Source organism: Triturus cristatus, chromosome 10 (assembly GCF_964204655.1).
Source record: "Triturus cristatus chromosome 10, aTriCri1.1, whole genome shotgun sequence".
Taxonomy (NCBI): Eukaryota; Metazoa; Chordata; class Amphibia; order Caudata; family Salamandridae; genus Triturus; species Triturus cristatus.
Window position 1 is genome coordinate 799,372,749 of NC_140593.1, and position 17,230 is coordinate 799,389,978.

Below are 17,230 nucleotides of genomic sequence, written 5' to 3' on the forward strand. Positions count from 1 at the left end.
GACTGAGCCCAGCGCGTGACGGACCTGCAAGTACCGAAAGTATTCACTGCCCTGCAGCTGAAACTCCGTCTGCAGCGTCTCGAATGTTTTAAATCCCCCCCTCGTCCAGAGGTCCCCCACTTTACTGATGCCGATCGTGTCCCACTTCTCGAAGCCCTTCGAGGTCCACAGGGAGCCCAATCTCTCAGACGCGTACAACGGTGATGCCTGGGTCAAACGGTCCTTCCACCCCATAGCTGCGTTAGCCGCGTGCCATACCCGTACCATGACACGCGTAGGTCCCGTCAGGCGGGGTCCGGGCGCGCCAGAGTAGAGCGCTCGATTATAGTCGCCACCAGGCAGGAGCATCTTGTCCATTTCAAATGCCGGGTTTAAGGCGGGCCCGTAAAGGCCATGATTAATTGCAGCTAGCTGGGAGGCCCAGTAATACCGTTTAATATCCGGGAGGGCAATCCCCCCGTCGTACCATGGGAGCGTCAACTTCGCCAGGGCAATACGCGGCCTCCCGTCCCAGAACAGGAGGCGCTGTAGACTCTCCACCTCACGGAAGTAGCGCGCCGGGACTAAATCCATAGTATTCTGGAGAGCGTACAGGAAGCGTGGCAACGACATCATCTTAAACAATGCCGCCCGGCCGAGCGGCGAAAGCAGCAGGCGCCGCCAGCGCGCGACGTCCTCCTTCAAGCGCTGGAGGGGGGGAAGCAAATTCCGCTCGTAGCGGGCCTCCGGGTCCAGAGTAATGTAAACCCCTAGGTACCGAAACCCCTGCGAGGCAATCTGGATCGGACAGCCCCGCGGGAGGACGGGAGCCTCCCCGGAAAGCACATACACACATGATTTAGCCCAGTTGATGACAAGGCCTGAGTTGCGGCCGAATGAGCGCAAAACATCAACCAGGACAATCAGTGATTTACGCGGGGAGGCTAAGTACAATAGGATATCGTCAGCGTATAGGGACACGCGGTCCTCATACTCGGGGGTCCAACGGAGACCACGGATGGAAGGGTGCCACCGCAGCCACTCCGCCAGGGGTTCCAAGGCCAGCGCGAACAGGAGCGGCGACAAGGGACAGCCCTGTCGCGTGCCCCGTCCCAGCTCGAATGGGACCGATACTCTTCCATTCACCACCACCTGTGCCAATGGGCCCGAATACAACAATTTGACCCAGCTGATGAACCCCGGGCCAAATCCAAACTTCGCCAGCATAGCCCAGATGTATGGCCACTCGAGCGTGTCAAACGCCATGGTGGCGTCTAAGGACGCCAATATGGCCGGCTCCCGCACAAACGGGACACGCGCAAGCACCCCGTGCAAGCGCCGCAGATTAAGGGCCGTGTTGCGATGGGGAATAAAGCCGGACTGGTCTTGGTGGACCAAATCGCCCACCACGCCGACCAGCCGGTTGGCTAGCACCTTGGCGAGGATTTTGGGCTCCGCATTCAAGAGCGAGATAGGCCGGTAGGATGTAACCCGGTCTCGAGGTCTCCCTTCCTTGTGGATCACCACGATTGTAGCCAGACGTTGGTCCGGCGGGAGGGAGCCCAGCGAGTGGGCCGCCAGGAACATCGCACGGAGGTGGGGTGCCAGTACATCCGGTCGCAGCTTATACAACTCAATAGGGATGCCGTTCGGGCCCATGGCCTTGCCGGATGCGACCGAGCGTATGGCGAGGGCAATTTCGTCGGAGGTAGGAGCGGCATCTAACGACACCCTGTCCTCCACCGAAAGGGAAGGCAGCGCGATATCCCTAAGCAGGGCATGGGAGTCCTCATCCGAGCAGGGAGAAACCGGGGAATACACCTCGCGGAAATAATCCGCGAAACAAGAGACAATGTCTTCTGGCTCGGTGACACGCACACCATCCATCCTCTCAATCAGCGGGACCACACGACTCGCTCTCTCCTTTTTATCCAACCATGCAAGCAGTTTACCAGCCTTATCACCCACATCATACAGTCGCCCCTGTTGCTCTCTATAGAGGCCCCTGGCCGCCTCCGTGACGAGGGCCCTGTAGGCCGCCTGCTTAAGTTGTAGGACATGTAGTGCAGCGTCCGTCACCCCACCCTCTAGATCACCCTCCAATTCAGCGATTTCGGCCTCCACCCGGGTCACCTCCTCCTGCTCGCGCCTCCGGGCATGGGAAATAAAGGAGAGGGCCTCCCCTCTAAGAACTGTTTTGAAGGCTTCCCACAGGGAGATAGCCGAAGGGACAGACCCCACATTCTCATCGAAATACCGCTGCAAGGATTTAATCAAATCAGCGCGAATAGTGGGGTCGCGCAGATACCAGGCATTGATTGGAGCTACCCTGCCCTCCCCCCTCGGGAAGACATCAACGTGCAACAGGAGCGGGGAGTGATCTGAAATACCCCGCGCCAAATGGCGCACCTCTCCTATCCTCCCAACATAGGCCGCAGGGACAAGGACATAATCAAGCCGTGAGAGGCTACCATGGGCACCCGAGTGGAAAGTGTACTGCAGCTGCGTGGGATGTTTTAAGCGCCAGCAGTCCACCAATCCCAGTGTATCTAAGAAGCCGGACAGCCACGCCTGCGCCCGGGGGAGGTCCCTAGGGGGGTGACGATCCACGGTCCCAGAAACCACCGCATTGAAGTCCCCCCCAACCACCAGAAGCCCCCCCGGAAGGTCAAGGAGGAGGCGCCCTAAGTCTGCAAAAGTCGTAGACTGTAGCCCCGGTGGGACATACACTGATACAAAGACAACTACTTTACCCTCCATTCTCCCCACTAAGACAGTGTAGCGTCCCCTCTCATCATGGCGCACCTCGTCTATTTCCAACGGGAGCGAGTTCTTCACCATGATGCCCACCCCCCGTGAGCCCGACGTGAAGCCCGAGTGGGCCACCAAGCGATAGCCACGTCGATTCATGGCACAAAAGGAATTACCAATAAGGTGTGTCTCCTGCAGAAAGACCACATCTGGTGAAAGTCGTTTCAAATACTGCAGGACCACACCTCGCTTAATCCTATCCCCCAGTCCGTTAACGTTCCAGGACAATAAAGTCAGGTCCCTACCCCCCATCCCATACAGAAGCCATCATTCGTCCCCCGGAGAGCACCTTAAAAACACCAATACAATAAAGGGTTTGCCTTGCGGTAAAAACGAACAACACCCCACCCCAACCCACCCATCCCAACAGAACTCCCCCCTCCCTGCACCCCTGCATGAGCCCAAACAGCCCCCCCAAAGTGCAGTGTGCCTGTCGCCCCATGAATGATTAAACTAACTAGTCCCCCAGAGGAGGAGGGAGAGCCCCCAAGAGACCCCGTACCACCTCCACAGGAGGGAGACTTAACGAACAGACAAAAATGACGACAATGTTGTCCAGAGCGAGGCCTACTATTAATCCCTCAGTCCTGATCCGGCGAGCCCTCCCCTCCAACCGCGCCCCCCCCACCCCCCCGGCCCCGATCCCCGGGCAAGGAGTCCAACCAGTCCCCGGCCGCCTCGGGACGATCAAAAAAATGCGTGCGGCCATCCACCTCCACCCGCAACTTAGCTGGAAAAAGCATCGCATACTTGAGGTTCAAGTCCCGTAGACGACGTTTGACTCCGAGAAAGCTCAGTCTCTGCTTCTGGACCGCTGGGGTGAAATCAGGATAGAAGTTTACGTCCATATTGTCAAGTCTGACCGGTCCTTGTTGCCTAGAAGTCTGAAGGATAGCGTCTCTGTCCCGAAAGTTGAAAATCCGGGCAATGATAGGCCTCGGAGGGGCTCCGGCCTTAGGTCTTCCTCCGGGAACCCTGTGGGCACGTTCCACCGCAAAGAATTTACTCAGCCCCCGGGGCTGGAGATGGGTGAGAATCAGGTCCTCCACAAACAGGTCCGCCGCCGCCTCCTCCCGTCCCTCCGGCACCCCGACAATGCGGACATTGTTCCTCCGGGCCCGACCCTCGGAATCCTCCAGTCGACGATCCATCAGGGCGCTCGCCTGGCCAAGCCGGCGCACCTCCTTTTGGAGGGCCGCCACGTCCGCTGTAAGGCCCGAGGTGGTGTGGGCCAAAGAATCGACCCGGTCATTGGTCTTGGATAAATCAGCCCTCACCAGGCCAACATCCACGTGGACCGAGTCAATCTTTTGCGCCAGTGTGTCAAAGCGCTGGTCCACCGAGGCCTTCATCTCGCAGGGTCAGATCCGCGGGCAGCGCAGGAGCATCAGTCGGGTTCTCAGGAGACCTACGCGGCACCTCGGGAGATCCCTTCTGGAGGGTATAACGGTCCATGCTGTTGGACTGATGGGCTGCGCCACGGCGGGTCGATTTCACCTTTGCCCGGTCGCCATCTTGTTTTGAGGACATGGTTTCAGTCCCCAAATCGTGCCAATCACCTCGGAAAGGGCCGACAAACCAGTTCACGGGCTCCGGGGGGCGGCAGCCACAGGTCCGCAGGACGGATCACAGCCGGCGGGCCAGCAGGGCACCCCAACGAGGCCACACCACCACACACCGCCCCGCAACCCAACCTCGCCTACACAGCAAGGAGGGTGCAAAAGCGAAAGTGAAAGTGTGGGGTACGCGAGCCGCCCAGCCCTGCCCGCCGCTGTTGATCACTTTGTCTCCGGATCGCCCCGTAACTCCAATCCGGGGGGCCGGCGTGGAGAAGGCCGCAAACCTCAATCGGTGCTCCCGCCGGTGTCCGAGGTCCAATTTGGAAGCGGAAAACGGATGACACCTCAGCTCGGGCTCACCAACACAGTCCCCTCATCTAGGACAGGATATTTTCAGGATTTATGTAGGAGGTCACGGAGGTCCTCGGGAGCCTCGCACCTACGCGGCCATCTTGGTTGCGCGCTAGGCTCCTCCCCTGTAATTTCGTTTTTGATAATTACTTCAAAGGAATCAAGTATCTTAAGACTTACTGGCCGAAAGAATAAACTTTTGGATTTCAATCTTATTAATGTACCTTCTTTTTTGATGGGCTGTTCACCTACGAAGTTCTCAAAAAAGTTCCAGAGTCTAACTCATTCGATTGGTAAGTAGGGACTAATTATGTCCCTTTCTGTAAAGTCTCTGTGTGTATCCTTGTCATTTGGCATTTAGTTATGTTGATAACCAAGCTCTTGTCCTCCAGATTTTCTGACTCCTGGTCACCCTCTTCGAATCTGCTGCTGTCAACTCTGTTTCTATTGGTGCCACATCCCCTCTGGGTTCTTCGTTGGCTGCTGGGCTGATGTCTAAAAAACAAAAACACCAGGTGTTGCTGGTATACGTCTGTATTGTGTTGATGTACTTGGGTGGCTTGGAGGACAACTCAGTTCCTCAGTGTCAGTAGTGCATTGTTCTGACTCACTTTCAGATAAAGAAGTTTCAGTTTCAGATGGTTTGGTGGTTGATCTGTTTTGTCGGCTTTTAGAGTAGATTTCCGCCCAGTTGTATACTTCTCCCAATTTATAGTCTATAGTATCTTTCTTGAATTTACGTATTTAGCATTCATTAATCTCTGTTGTGTACTGTTGTAATTGAATGTTAATATCCATTATGGTTGTATTCCAATCTTCACTGTCCATTTTGTTGGATATTTCTTGTTTCAATTGGTTAATCTCGATGTTTAATTCTTCCAATAGTTTGGATAATTCTTCCACAATGAGTAAGATTAAGTCTAGAGAACATTTGTTCAAGATGGCATACCATCTCTCAGTGAATTTGGAATTGTTTTTGCACAATGTGGGTCTCAATAGGATTCTTAATCCCCTTGTAATCCGTTGAATCCTATGGTATTTAATGATTTACTTGCATGTAGCCTCTGGTTGATCTCCCTATTGGTCAGGTATAGTAGTTGCTTTATGTTGCTTTGGATGGATTCCATGCTTGAAGCGATGGTATCTACTTCGCCTATTAAAGAGTCAATTTGTTGCGCTTCATCAGGTGAGAATGCAAAAATGTTAACTCAATTGTCAGTCAAGGTCGAAATCCCTTCATAGGACATGGTTGTGAGTGGAAGCTATAGCCAAAGTATCGCCTATATTCTACAACGCAGATCTGGTTTCCACGATGATCTGTAGAATTAGATCCAGCTTCTCAGTTGGAGGAATAATATTGTTGTCTGAGGATACCTTAGGTTAGTTCTGTGAAAATGTTGCGAGCATTCTGCCCTTGGTTGCGAGTTATGGTGGAGGTCGTGGGTACAGGGAAAGGGGTAACCAAGCGGAGTTTTCCCATCAGGTGGAAGGTAAGGTGCTTGCAAGAACTAAACCCTATACTAAATTGCATCAGAGGCAATTTAATGGGGACCACAGGCTGGAGACTGGGAGGAACTGCTCCCTAATTAGGCCACACCAGACTGTGATCGGGATAGTTCTGCACAAGAACAGTGCCGCTGCAGGTGAGCACCTGTAAATCTCAGAGTCCATTCAGCAGACAGTGTTTCTAGGAGGGACCCACCTCACTTGCTGAACCCACTGGCAATGAGGGGCAGGGAGGGTGCGAGCAGTCCCCAGGACCAGTGTAGTTATCCCAAAAGCCAAGAAGCATCCAGCAAGCAAGTAAATTCAATACCATGCAGTCGGATCACTGAGAGACCAACAGCTGTTTACCCCCTTGGCAGCAGGGTCAGTAGTGAGGGGCCAACATCATGAAATGGGTAGGCGATGATTGGTTCTAGAACAGTGAGGCCGTGCTCCTCAAGAATCCGGGGATCTTCAATCAGTGCCATCAGTTGCCACTCACTGTTTTTCTCCACTGCCTCTAAGTGAGGTCCCCAAAGGCCGTGAGTGCAGCCGGATAGTGCTGTCTCCAGGCCTGTGCTACAAGTGGAGCTTGGAGAGGTCACCCCCCAAAGAGTAGCACGGCTCATGGTCGGTTGGGTGAGTGGGGGTAGCTCCAGCAATGACAACTTAGCAGCGCAAGGAAGCCAGGTGCCTCCATTGTAATTTAAAATCCTTTTCAATGGTGAAGTAGGGTAGCAAGTCATTACTTCTAGACAGTTGTCATTTTCTGTTCCTAACTATTTGGTGCCTGCAGGCTGTATTCAGGGGAACATGACTAGGTGTAGTGTAGGTGCAGATGGCCTTTGTGTATTCCCCCCCAGAGAGCGTAACAATGGGGGAATGGGTGTTGGCAGGATGGGCCACTCACAAGGAACTTCATGCTAGCATTTTGAGGACTAGACATTGTGGGGCCAGGGCAGGAGAAGGAAAGACATCCCAGAACCAGATGTGGGGGGAAAACAAGTTGTTTCTCCACTTCAAAGCTGGCACCAGGTAAAAGGTTTGAAGGACTGCCCTGCTGCCTGAGGACTGTCCTGCTGCCTGAAGCCTGCCTTGCTACTGGAATCCAGGATTACCAGAGTGTCTCCAAGAGTCAATGCTACTGTTCTGATCCATTACAGGATAATGAACGGCGGCTTCCTCAGAACCACACAGCGGAACGCATCTCAATGAAAGTTCTGGAAAACCAAGCTCCAGATGGTGGCTTCATTGGAACTGATGCAGTGCGATGCATCCTAGTACAAGTTCTTACATCACCAGCTCCAAACTAGTGGCGTCTTTCGAACCAAACCAGTGCACCGAGACCTTGATGCGAGACCTCACAAAGCAGCTCATGATTGACGGCTTTATCAGCAGCGAACCAGTGAGATGCATCTAAATCCAAGTCTCCCAAAGCTTCCCCACACCTGTGGCTTCACCAACCTGATGCAGTGCGATGCATCACGATGTCAGCATTGCAACTCCTGATCATCATCTTCGACATCAGAGACCCAGAGCGACACATCTTGATGCAGGATCACGCACTGGAGCTCCTGCTAGAAGGCTTGTCGAAACAGCACGGTGCAGGCCAACACAGACTTTGCATCTTGAATCCAAGGACACAACATTCTATCTCAGCGGGACAAACTTGGTTGTGTATCCGGCTTGCGAATCATCGTGATTGGCCTGAACTTGTCACTTTGACCTGGTCCAGGGTGACAAGATAACCATAATTGGCACAATTTGCTTCTAAGCACAATTTTCCCTAAAATCTTTGAGACTGCGTAACTCCGGTTCTACTGAGTGGATTTTTGTTGTTTTTTTTTATTTTTTATTTAGCAGAGCAAAAGGGTACATACATATTTTTCGAGAGCAACATTTGGAACACCACAATTAGACCAACCATTGATGTTGTTTTGTTGATAGACTACTTACTAAGCAAAGTGCGGCATGCAATGCATTTTCAAATTTTATAGGCAGTCACATATAATTTCATTGTCTGTTGACAAGTTGAAAGAAAGAAAGAAAAAAAAAAAAAGAAAAAAGTGCAAATGCAAGATATAACGACAAGTTGACTTATAACTCAGCTAAGACACAAGATTCATCTTAAATCACTCAAGACAAAAATTAAAATCCCGATTAAAGTGCCCAGTGCAATAGCAGCCAAAGTTAAAGTTAACCTTCTAAGAGTACTGTATTTGCCAAGGTTAACTTTGATTTTTGTTGTTTTGATGTCATTTTATTTTTCTGTTGCTTTAGTGTCATTTTATTTATTAAAGCTTACTCCTCTCTTTTTCTAGATTGGTGTGTGATTTTTCTTGCGTTGTGCTTTCACTTTATTAGTGTTTGAGTGTTGCATAAAATACTTTACACATTGCCTCTACGTTAAGCCTGACTGCTTGTGTGCTAAGCTATCAGAGGGTTAAGCACAGGTTAATATAGTGACTTTTTGATGTTCACCATGACAAGGATTATGGTTGTTGCTTGAGTTTGGTTTGACCCCTTCCCATAACCAATAAACCAATTTCTCACATTTACTAGAAATCTGACTACCATTTCACCACTATTTTAAAAACAGTTATTAATTATTTTTCTAGCTAGTCAGTCCCATTCGTCCCAGTATTAGGATTTTAAAATTTCAATTTATACTCTGTTTTTTCGACATAGGACAGCTAGGCCTGCTGCAGTGAAAAACACGTTTTGAGTGTTAGTCACTGTAAGAATGTTAATATTCATTTTCCACAAGTCCTACTTTTAAATACCATGCACCCTGGCTTGTGTCCTACGTGGTCTACATAGTGGTGACTTACTAATGTTTAAAAGAGAGTCTTTGCCTTGTCAGCAGGGTTTATTTTTTACAGGTCGAATTGCAATGTTTAAACTTCCTCAGTCCAGCTACAATGGCATGCCTGAAGCCATGGTTTACACTGTCATGTAGTGGATGGCACAATAGGTGATGAAATCCACTAATGAAATTCAACTTGCTAGCCCTGGATACATTTTGTACCATATACTAGAGACTTATCGGCAAATTAAAGATAGCAGTTAGGAATATGCCACTTTTAACAGGGAAGCATAAGACTTTACCACTGGTTGGTATGGTTTAAGTGCACATAGGTCTTACCTCAGCAAAAATATAGGGTCAAGCAAAAGGTGAAAATTATGGAGTGACCACGCACAAATGGGCAGACTTCCTACAGAAGGTTAGCAGAAATATGGTCCTAATGGTCCATACGCAAAGAAAAATGTCCATCTGTTAGTGTATGTGGCTTTAGCTGAAGGTCTTTTAGATTTCAATACCACTTTCATAACATCCTAATGTAAGGAGTACCTAAGTGCTGGGATTACAGGTTGTCGCCTATCTTTAGAGACTGAGCTCTAGAGGGTCTCCTCGCTTAAACTAGCCAATAGGGATAACAATGAATACCTCTTTTTCTTTTAAATCACCCTAAGAGTGGGGGGAAATTGTGGAAAACCATAATGTAGATGAAACATTCAGTATATCAAGAAAACAACCCTTTGTTCGGTAACCAAGGTGACTCAAACAACAACAAAAAAGATCATACTTCCTGTTGAGACTTGTGTCAAACAGGCCCCTGTTGCAAACCCCACTCAGCTGCAAAGACCTCAGGAATGTGATGCAGAGATTGCCACTCAGTTGTCTTTGTGTACTGAGGCATAAACAGCCTGCTTAATGGTTCAGAACACATACTGTTTGAGCTCATCATAGCCCAAATTAGTCTGTCTCTCGCCAAATGCCACAGATTCGGAGCCTTATCACAGAAACCTCTTAAATTGACACTGCCTGTTTATTTACATAGTGCATAGCAATTGGATTGGTAGTAAGAAATTCAATCTGAGGTGACTTCATCAGCAGAAAAAGTCTTTCAAAACTAGTTGCATGGCTTTGTGCTCCAAACAACTAATATGAAGTAGAAGCTCCTGCAAATTCAGAAAAGCAAAATGGTTCTCTAGTGAGAAGCATCTCCAAAGCGGACCACCATGGTAGTTAAAGTTGACAGTCACAATATCCTGTCCAAGAGGCGGCCATATAATTGATTTCAGTTGTCTCGTAGGATCCATTGCCATGAACTCTAAAGCAGACATGCATGTGGGACAACTAAGATGCGAGAAATCCCTAGTCCAACTGGAATGAACTGGAAGAAAAGTGGAAAGTGGACAATATTGTTCCCACTATCATAAATTCTCTTCAGGAGAGGAACGGCATGATGAAGTGAGATGTGTTACACTGCTCCAGTGAACTTCATCATGGATGCTGCAACAAGTGTCAATTTGTACAAATTTACTGCAAGCCTCAAGTCGTGCAAGAGGTCCATAGGGATCTCCAAGTGCTTTATGGTCGGATCATTAGAGATGGATTTAATCAGACATTAATCCCCTCTAACTGGAGGTGGCCCACCACCATCACCTTGGTAAAAACTCATATAGCTGTTGAAAGACCAAAGGAGGAATGGCAAGCATGAAATGATTGTCTACCATATTTTCTATGGCATTCTTGAATGAGAGTGTGAGAATACAAGTCTGAAGATTCAAAGAGACCATCCAATCCTGAATCTGAAGAATTTGATGAGTGATCATCACGCAAATCTTTGTATTTTTGTCAATTTGTTCATGAATTGAAGTTGGAAAACTGTCCTGAGAACTCAGCCTTTCTTGGGGACAATGAAATGGCATCCTTTTCCCTCTCTGCAGGAGCAACTCTCTCCACTGCTCCTCTTTTAAAAAGTTTGAAAATATCCATCATTAAGATGGCATGCAGGTATGAGGGGGTTTGGTGGAGGTGTTCTTCAGAATGAAAAGGAATACTCGAAGTTAGAAATATGAAGGAACCACTGGTCAGTGGGCACCTCTTAAAGTACAGAAAGTCCTTCTCTTGTCCCCCTACTGAGGCTTCATAGCACTTCTGAAAACATATGCCAGAGTGGCTGGGTTTGAAGAGAAGGAATAGATCACCCAACTGCTCTGCCCTGCTTGAGCCCATAACAACTGAGGAAGATGCAATAAAGAACTGTCCATCAAAGGGTGTGACTTGCCTGAATGTGCCCTGGAAAAGTGGTCAGCACATTAATCATGCCACCACCCGATCCCATTGATCTTGCTACTTCATTCACAGTATCCAATCATGTGATCATAGCATGCTTCAAAGTTTCAGTTCCGTCATTAGAACGTTGTGTATATGGCACCTAAAGACATTCTGGCAGGGATGAGGAGGCTAAATAGGTCATCCCAAGAGGGTAGTTCTTAAAGGAGCGACACATAGACCTTATTTGTTGTATAATCAATAATCCGGCCATACGGATCGTGTGGAATTGGCGCTGTCAGATCATAGTTGCCTCACACACCTGGTAGGGTATCATGCTTCATCCTTGGACGCTTGTCGTCATGCCGGCGCTGCAATGCTTCACAGGTCTATGGGCTCTAATATCTCTACTAAAGAGCCCACAGGCCCATCAAGCATTGCAGTGCCGGCCTAACGAGGAGCGTCTAATGATGAAGCATGACACCCTACCAGGTGTGTGAGGGCACTATGATCAGACCGCGCGGATCCCACACGATTCATATGACCGGATTATTGATTCCACTAAAAATAGGGTCTATTTGTCACTCCTTTGAGGAACTACCCCCTCGGTGTGTTTGATACATTGATTCTGGAGGAGTGTGGTGTAAATATCTCTACTCGTCCCTCTCTTGATTAATTCAATTTGTCATCCTCCATAAAGAATGAGAATAACATGCCATCCGGTAAGACGTATTACAACCCTCCATGGCGCAGCCGTCAAGTGCAAACAATTTATGTGCTAGGGTATCTAATCTTTGAATCACGATATGTGGGCACTTTGTGTGTTAAGTTTGGTAGAGGACCCCTAACAAGAAGTCTCTCTGCAGTGTAATGGAAATTTAAAAAAGATAGCTCATTCAGATCTCATTTTAATTTCTTGGCCTCAAGTCTGCTAAAAGAAGTAGCATATTGTGACTGGTCCCAAGTAGCTTATAATGTCTCAAGGAATGCCTAATTAAATGGCAATAAAGATTCTGATTCTTGCGGATGGGTCACCAGAATCTGTGTGAAAAAAGTCTGATCTGGCCTGAGCAGACTGCAGTGGTAACTGCAAAATGACAGTTTCTCTGTAGCTAGTTATGAGAGAAGAGGAGTGCTCTTCTGAAGACCTTCTGGACAGGAATCAAAACCACTTGCGTTTTGGAGGTCCACCAAGTGCCAAAACTCTGAATACTCCATTTGCACTCAATAGTCTGCTCTGGGTGAGAGGTGTTGGGGAGGGGATCTCGATCTAGATTACAGGAGGACACATTGTGCATCTAAGCCAGGTGCAACAGGAAGATGGTCTGTTCTAGGCACTTGTTTTCTGCAGTTGGACAAGTCTTAAAACATGGGGGGTATTGCAGGTTACATTGTCTTCAACACCATCTGCCACTGCACACTACGCGCACGCCTCCACGCCGTAGGGATCCGAGACAAAGCCCTGGAATGGACCACCTTCTTCCTCTCCGGCAGAACCCAGAGCGTCCACCTCCCCCCATTCCGATCCGAAGCCTCATAGATCATCTGCAGCGTACCCCAGGGATCCTCCCTCAGCCCGACACTGTTCAACATTTACATGGCCCCGCTCTAACACATCGCCCGACAGCACGACTTCAACATAATTTCCTACGCCGACGACACTCAACTGATCCTCTCCCTCACCAAGGACCCCATTACCGCCAAAGCCAACCTCCACAAAGGAATGAAGGCGGTCGCTGACTGGATGAAGATCAGCCGACTGAAGCTGAACACGGACAAAACAGAGGTCCTCATCCTCGGCTCCAACCCTTCAGCCTGGGACAACTCCTGGTGGCCGACGGCAGTGGGGGCAGCCCCGACACCCACCGACCACGCATGCAACCTGGGAATCATCCTCGACTCAACGCTCTCCATGACCAAGCAAGTCAACACCATCTCCTCCTCCTGCTTCAACACCCTCTGCATGCTCCGCAAGATCCACAGGTGGATCCCGACAGATACAAGAAGAACAGTCACCCAGGCCCTCGTCAGCAGCAGACTCGACTACGGAAATGCCCTCTACGCGGGAGCCCCGACAAAGCTCATCAAACGACTGCAACGCATCCAAAACGCCTCGGCACGACTGATCCTTGACCTATCACGCCACGGCCACATCACCCCCACCTGAGAAACCTGCACTGGCTGCCCGTCAACAAGAGGATATCCTTCAAGCTCCTCATCCACGCACACAAGGCACTCCACAAGACCGGCCGAGCCTACCTCAACAGACGACTTTCCTTCTACATCCCCAACCGCCAGCTCCGCTCTGCCGACCTCGCACTCACCACCGTCCCGCGCATCCGAAGAACAACCACCGGCGAGAGATCCTTCTCCCACCTCGACGCCAAGACCTGGAACACCCTCCCACTGAGCCTACGACAGACCCAAGACCTGCTGACCTTCAGGAGGCTACTCAAGACCTGGCTGTTCGATCAGTAGCGTCCCCCCACCCTCCCAGCGCCTTGAGACCCTCACGGGTATGTAGTACGCTCTACAAATGCTTGATTGATTGTCTGAAAAAAAGGAAACAATATTCAGCAAGGAACTCAGCAACCTCTGGATCCAAACACATGCAAGATAAGGAAAACAAAGATATGACATCATTGGCAGGGATTGCAACCTGTATGGATCCACTTCATTATTTTTGGAAAAAGCTTCATGTCGATCTGCAAATGGCTCCCGACACCACACCTGATGCTGGTGATGCAGAATTGCTAAAAACCAATCTTCGGGATACAACCACAAGGACTGTAAAAGATTACAGATGAGCCATCTGCAGAAAAGAGCATTTATTTGAAGCAGAATTTTTCATCTTCTGCTGTAAGTCAGGAGTGTGACAGTCATTTCACACTCAAGCCTAAATCTGCTAGAATAACACTGGTATACAAAGGTTTGGAAATTTTAGAACTTCTCACAAATGAAGTGTATATCACCTCAAATATGAAAAGTATTAGAATATTATTGGGCAACAGGGACCCTCACCTCTGGGACTGAAAAACATTGGAAAACAAAGGGCCTGATTTAGATCTTGGCGGACGGGTTACTATGTCATAAAGGTGACAGATATCCTGTCTGCCGCCAAAATAAAAATCCCATTATATCCTATGGGACTTCTATTTCGGTGGATGGAATATGTGTCATGATGGAGTAAACCGTCCACCAATATCTAAATCAGGCCCAAAGTCTTTCACTAGTGAATGGATCAAGTACTATATCGCATGTATTGTATTTTTTGCATTTTCTCTCCAAACGACTATTATGTTATGTGTGTTTGTAAAGCGCCAGGGCCAGTTGGGAGGAGTGGAGATGTCTGGTGGGAGTGTAGAATGAGAGGCAGTGGTTGAGGTATGCAGGTCCGGCGTTGTGGAGAGCTTTGTAGGCCAGCGTGAGAAGCTTGAAGGTGATTCTCTTGTTGATAGGTAGCCAGTAGAGGTCTCGCAGGTGGCCGGTGATGTGGTTGCAGTGTGGGATGTTCAGAATAAGTCTGGTGGAGGCAGATGCTTTAGGAGCGATGTAAGATACAGCCTGTCTTCCTCATCTGGTCTGTGTATGCGTCGCGTGTGCGTGAGTGGGAGTCCTGTGGGGTGGAGGTGTCTGGATGGTTCATGGGCGAAGATGAAACTGTTCAGGTAGGTGGGGGCTGAAATGTATAGTGCCATGAATGTGGGTGTGAGGAGTTTGAAATGAGCATGCTTATGTATGAGGAGCCAGTGTAAGTTCCCTGAGGTGTGGAATGATGCGAGTTCTGTATGGGAGGTTGATGACAAGACTAAGTGCCAAGTTGCGAAGGGTTTGTAGTCCTCTAGTGAGTTACTTGGTGATCCTGGCGTAAAGGGTGTTCCAAAAGTCCAACTTGCTAGGTACTAGGGCAAGCTTGCAGTTTTTCTAGTGTTTCTTTGGAGTCATTTGAAGGTCTTTGTCAGCATCTTAAGGGTGTGAAACGAGGATGCAGTGACGCCGTTGACTTGTGTGGTTATGTCCAGTGTGCTTGAGGGTCCTGGCGTGGGTCTGAGTTTTGCCGGCCACCAGTTGGAGTTCTATTCTGAGGTGTAGTTGCTGAAGATCACTACTTCTGTCTTGTCGGTGTTCACCTTTAGACAGTTGGCTTTTATCCAGTTAGGGACTTTGGTCATACAAGCAGTGAATTTGTTTCTTCTGTTGGTGGTCTTGCCCGAGAGGGAGAATATGAGTTGTGTGTTTTCTGCGTAGGATACGATGCCGATGTCCTGTACACGGATGACGTTGGCCAGAGAGATAATGTAATCAATAACATGCATTGCATCAATTGCCTTTTGTAATTTTGTTTCTTTTATTCAATTTGTTGGTTATAAACTTTCTGTACTCCGCTTTTTTTTATCTTATTTCGTTTCATTGTATTCTCTAGATATTGCCATGAATTTTCTTCGTGGTTTGGCTTTATTTTCCTTTATCCATATCCTTTTTTAAATTCTTTGTTTTCCTCCTGTTTTCCACCCTCTTTCTAATGTTCCCTTTTTCTGTTCTGCTCATTTTAAAATTATTTTTTCCTCCTGCTTGTTATCTGCTTTGGACAATTCCCTTTTTCTGTCCTGCCCCATCTAGTCCTTGGTCCTCCTTCTCCCCCGTTTCACCTTCCTGCTGCAACAGTCCTTTATTGTTGCTGATTTGTTTACCTATTTTTGTCACAAGTATTTCTAGTGTCTGTTTGGGTATGTTGCAGTCTGGAATATGTCCTTCCTAGCAAGTTGTCACATCCCTTTTCTTTTCTCAGTTGCTCAGTAGCCACTTGCACTTTTCTCCTCCATACTCTTTGCAGTTGCCAACCCCCTCATTCTGTCCCCTTTGAATTCATATCATGGGATTTAGTTTAGTATTCTCAAATAAACAGGAAGTTTTTTTCCTAATTGTTACTCGCAAATAGATTCTATTTGTGGTATTATCTGAGGAAGTAGTGAGGTAGTACCAACATATTTTCATCATTTCACCATACATGAATTATGCTTACATAATGTTAGAAATTCTTTGATATAAACATCAACCTTCTTACATAGAACTATTTCTCATAGCCAATTACATCGTCCTCACCTTCCTGCCAAAGATCACCTCAGAGAAACCAGGTCCGTGCCAATGAAATGGAACTCCAGTGCCAGAGCCTGTGGGTACAGAGAGCAAAATCATCAGCAAGACTAAGAACAAAAGTGAACATTAGCATTCATACTCTAATCCCAGGCATCTTTGCTTTACAGGTTTCCAGCATCTTGTGTGTGAGATATGAAATTGTGACAAGCCAGCAGTGGCAGTCCCTTCCTCCTATCCTGACCTGGCAAACTCCAATTACACCTCAACTCTAGCCAGCTAGCACCTTCAAAACATACACCCAGCGTTGTACTACCCAAAAGGAATTGGTTGTAATAATATCTATCTAAGTATAGGGTTTTTTTGTGGATCTCTCAAAACTAGCAGGGGTAGTCAATATATGAGTTATTTACCTTCAATCATAATTCACCAATGTGAGGCTCTTCATAGAAGCAAAACACATACAGATATTTTAATAACAGAACAAAGAGGGCATTTTTAATGTGGATACACACTGCAGCCTATCTAAGACAAAGATTGCTATATTACAATTCAATTTCTTTCACTGACACCCAATTAAAGATAAAGCACACTCTAACTAGCACTGATGTTTGAAAGTAAAGGAAGAACATGAAGAAAACTATGGAACTGGAGTCAGACTGACAGCAGTTGTGTGAAGCGGAGATTGAAAATTGCCCTTTTTAGGGCACCAGCAACTTTCATGGTCTATCCTGCCTTGCACTGATAGCTGCTTCAATGCTTTTTCATGGGGAGTAATAAAGCCCCACTTTGTACCTTTTGTCATCCCAAAGCCGTGACAGGGAGAATCGGGGGTTCTTTATGACTTCAATTAGGATTTCCACCATCAAGTACTGAAATTATAGCAAAG

The 17,230-nt window shown here is 48.1% G+C and overlaps 1 protein-coding gene across 2 annotated transcripts in view; it reads right to left on the reverse strand.

Annotated features, from left to right (window-relative positions):
- The window catches only part of JMJD8 (jumonji domain containing 8), a 106,239-nt gene that overhangs the window by 23,162 nt on the left and 65,847 nt on the right, over positions 1-17,230 (reverse strand). For both annotated transcript variants that reach the window (XR_014969516.1, XM_085628342.1), the window contains exon 8: positions 16,351-16,418. Coding sequence is in view for 1 of the 2 variants with exons in the window: in XM_085628342.1 (XP_085484468.1) it covers positions 16,351-16,418 (68 nt within the window). In the remaining variant the exon portion in view is untranslated. The remainder of the gene's footprint in view (positions 1-16,350; positions 16,419-17,230) is intronic.